We start from the raw sequence: 3,676 nt of genomic DNA on the forward strand, positions 1-3,676 counted from the left end.
GGTTTTGTTGTTTAATCATTGATAGCACAGCAGAACTATGTCTTTTTTTTTTTTTTTTAAGTTCACTTAACACTGTCATAAGATTTTTCTATAAAAATATATGTTTATATCACTTTTTAGTAATAGGAATTAAAATTACCCAATTAAAAATTTTCTTTACCAGTCAGGTAACAGCATGTCTGTTCTTCATATGCTGGTCATGACCACAGTCATTCAAAACTGCTCATTTTAGTTTTTCGTGCAGCTACACCATTTGTGTGCGTTTTCATGGCAGCAGGTTATATGTTCTTCATCATTTATTTTACTTAAGTTGCGTGTGATGTCATCAGGGCAGATTTTCCTTCTCACTCCTTTCCCTGGTCCTGCCCTCTTTGTCACTGCTCTGGGTGAGGCATCCCTCAGGCAGGAGCCCCAGTGCTTTTCAGCACAAAGACCTCTGCAAAGCTGCTGCGGGGAGAAGCGTCTCTGGGGCCCGAGTGGGGCTGAGGGGCTGAGTGCAGGTGTTATGGGAAATACAGCTGTGGCTGACATGAATTCATCAACTCCCCAGATGCCTGAAACCTGGAACCCACAAGCCGCTTCACATTCCCATCCCCTGAAGCCTCTTGACATCCTCAGAACCCAGCTGACGTGTATGCTTCCTACAAATGAAATTTGTTACTAATATTTCTGTTTCCCAGGCAGTACAATCGAGGTTTTAACAGCTCCCATCAGGGCTGTGGCCGGGCTGTGTGTCCTGGAGGCCCCCACCTGGTCCATCCCTCGGGAACCAGAGCCCGCCTTCACCCCAGGCTGTCAGAGTTAAGCTCGGTCTCCTCCTAAGAACATTTAGGATTTTCTTTTCCTTTGTGAACTGCTTTCTTCTCACTTGATCTGGTAATAATCTTGCTCAGAAAATTACCACATAAGGTGCAGATTCCAAATCCAGACCAACAGCCCCCCTCCCTGTTTTTAAAAGAATCAGAGCAGCACTGTGCGTTGCTAATTATTCTACGAATGACGGCATCCTGAGCTGAGCGGTGACCGAGATACACGTTAGGAGGGCAGTACGCCCGGCCTCTTTTAGATGCTCAGGGTTCAGTCTTTTCCACAGCTACGTCATTTGTGGGGCTCAGTGTCAAAGTGGAAATGCAGGCCTCTTAAAAACTATTAAGAGGGACTTCCCTGATGGTTCAGGGGCTAAGACTCCGTGCTCCCAATGCAGGGGGCCCCTGTTTGATCCCTGGTCAGGGAACTAGATCTCACGTGCCGCAATTAAAGATCTTGCATGCCACAAATAAGACTCAGTGCAGCCAAATAAATAATTAGTTTTTAAAAATAAAAAATAAAAACTATTAAGAATTTCGAGATTAAAGTGAGTGTGTGGGCTCTTCCAGCTTCAGGGCCCCGAGTGACTTCCCAGGCAGCTGGTCAGAAGGCCGTGGTGTCCACTCTTGGGGAGCTGTCTGGCCCTCCTCTCCCCCAGGGCTGCCGTGGGCAGTGGACAGAAGGGAAGGGGCTCGGCTGGGAGGCCCACATTCTGAGTCCAAGCCCTTGCCCTTCTGAGGGGCCGATGTCATCTGGCCCGCCCACATTTACGACACCTGCTGTTTCTCTTCCTTGCACGTATAGAAATTTATCGAGTTTGAAGATGCCTTGGAACAAGAGAAGAAAGAGCTGCAAATCCAGGTGGAACACTACGAATTCCAGACCCGCCAGCTGGAACTGAAGGCCAAAAACTATGCAGATCAGAGTAAGTCGGAGCCAGAGGGAGGAAACGGTTCCTGACCGCACTTGGCCTCAGCCCTGCCCCAGCGCGGAGGCAGGCTGAGCGATGAGGGCCACGTTTCATCTTCATTGTCATTTATTTGTTTTCTCTCTTTACACGGCTCTGTGTGTCTGTCAATGGCCTCAATTCCCCTGTGGAAATAAATAAAGTACATAAATAAGGCCCCTCTGATGACAGAGCATGTTTGCTCAACGCTGCACTTTGGCCTGAAATGCACAGTCTCTGTGTGGCCTTTTAGGACAGGCTCCCCAGCTGTGGTTTGGGGCTCCCACGAGTGCTCCTGGGGAGCGGGTGTTCCTCCGTGACCCCAAAGGGGATGCCCTTGTAGGGACAGTTCCTGGGGAAGGTTTGGCCCAGAAGGCTGCTTACGGGAACACCCTCTCCCTTGCAAAGAGAGGCGAGGAAAGCATTTTGTTTTTAATAAAAAATATTATTTTAGCTTTAGAAGTCATTGTTTAAACAATACTGTCAGGGACTTCCCTGGTGGTCCACTGGCTAAGACTCTGAGCTCCCAGTGCAGGGGACCCGGCTTGGATCCCTGACCAGGGAACTAGATCCCGCATGCCGCACCTAACACCCAGCACAGCCAAATAAACAAATATTAAGGAAAAAAAGAAACTATACTGTCAAAGTTATAAGGACCCCTGTAATTTCAGGTTTCTGTGATAGAGGTTTGGATGGCCTCGTTTGCTGCCTTATCTCACTACCTTGATAACAGGTGCCTTCATTCCTCTGAAAAGTTCAGTTCAGTTCAGTTCAGTAGCTCAGTCGTGTCCAACTCTTTGGACATGCCAGGCCTCCCTGTCCATCACCAACCCCTGGAGTTTACCCAAACGCATGTCCATCGAGTCAGTGATGCCATCCAGCCATCTCATCCTCTGTCCCCTTCTCCCCCTGCCCCCAATCCCTCCCAGCATCAGAGTCTTTTCCAACGAGTCAACTCTTCGCATGAGGTGGCCAAAGTATTGGAGTTTCAGCTTCAGCATCAGCCCTTCCAATGAACACCCAGGACTGATCTCCTTTAGAATGGACTGGTTGGATCTCCTTGCAGTCCAAGGGACTCTCTCAAGAGTCTTCTCCAACACCACAGTTCAAAAGCATCAATTCTTTGGCGCTCAGCTTTCTTCACAGTCCAACTCTCACATCCATATATGACCACTGGAAAAACCATAGCCTTGACTAGATGGACCTTTGTTGGCAAAGTAATGTCTCTGCTTTTGAATATGCTACCTAGGTTGGTCATAACTTTCCTTCCAAGGAGTAAGTGTCTTTTAATTCCATGCCTGCAATCAACATCTGCAGTGAAGCCAAAAAAAATAAAGTCTGACTCTATTTCCACTGTTTCCCCATCTATTTCCCATGAAGTGATGGGACCAGATGCCATGATCTTAGTTTTCTGAATGTTGAGCTTTAAGCCAACTTTTTCACTCTTCTCTTTCACTTTCATCAAGAGGCTTTTGAGTTCCTCTTCACTCTCTGCCATAAGGGTGGTGTCATCTGCATATCTAAAGTTACTGATATTTCTCCCAGCAATCTTGATTCCAGCTTCTGCTTCTTCCAGCCCAGCGTTTCTCATAATGTACTCTGCATATAATTTAAATAAGCAGGGTGACAATATACAGCCTTGACGTCCTCCTTTTCCTATTTGGAACCAGTCTGTTGTTCCATGTCCAGTTCTAACTGTTGCTTCCTGACCTGCATATAGGTTTCTCAAGAGGCAGGTCAGGTGGTCTGGTATTCCCATCTCTTTCAGAATTTTCCACAGTTTATTGTGATCCACACAGTCAAAGGCTTTGGCATAGTCAATAAAGCAGAAATAGATGTTTTTCTGGAACTCTCTTGCTTTTTTGATGGTCCAATGGATGTTGGCAATTTGATCTCTGGTTCCTCTGCCTTTTCTAAAACCAG

At 46.9% G+C, this 3,676-nt stretch overlaps 1 protein-coding gene across 1 annotated transcript in view; it reads left to right on the forward strand.

Moving 5' to 3' along the window:
* The window catches only part of MAPK8IP3 (mitogen-activated protein kinase 8 interacting protein 3), a gene marked incomplete at its 3' end in the record, with an annotated part of 41,502 nt that overhangs the window by 11,530 nt on the left and 26,296 nt on the right, over positions 1–3,676 (forward strand). Inside the window, exon 3 of the mRNA XM_010851320.1 lies at positions 1,612–1,732. Within this exon, the coding sequence (XP_010849622.1) occupies positions 1,612–1,732 (121 nt within the window). The remainder of the gene's footprint in view (positions 1–1,611; positions 1,733–3,676) is intronic.

This window comes from Bison bison, unplaced genomic scaffold (assembly GCF_000754665.1).
Source record: "Bison bison bison isolate TAMUID 2011002044 unplaced genomic scaffold, Bison_UMD1.0 scf7180017851711, whole genome shotgun sequence".
NCBI classification, from domain to species: domain Eukaryota; kingdom Metazoa; phylum Chordata; class Mammalia; order Artiodactyla; family Bovidae; genus Bison; species Bison bison.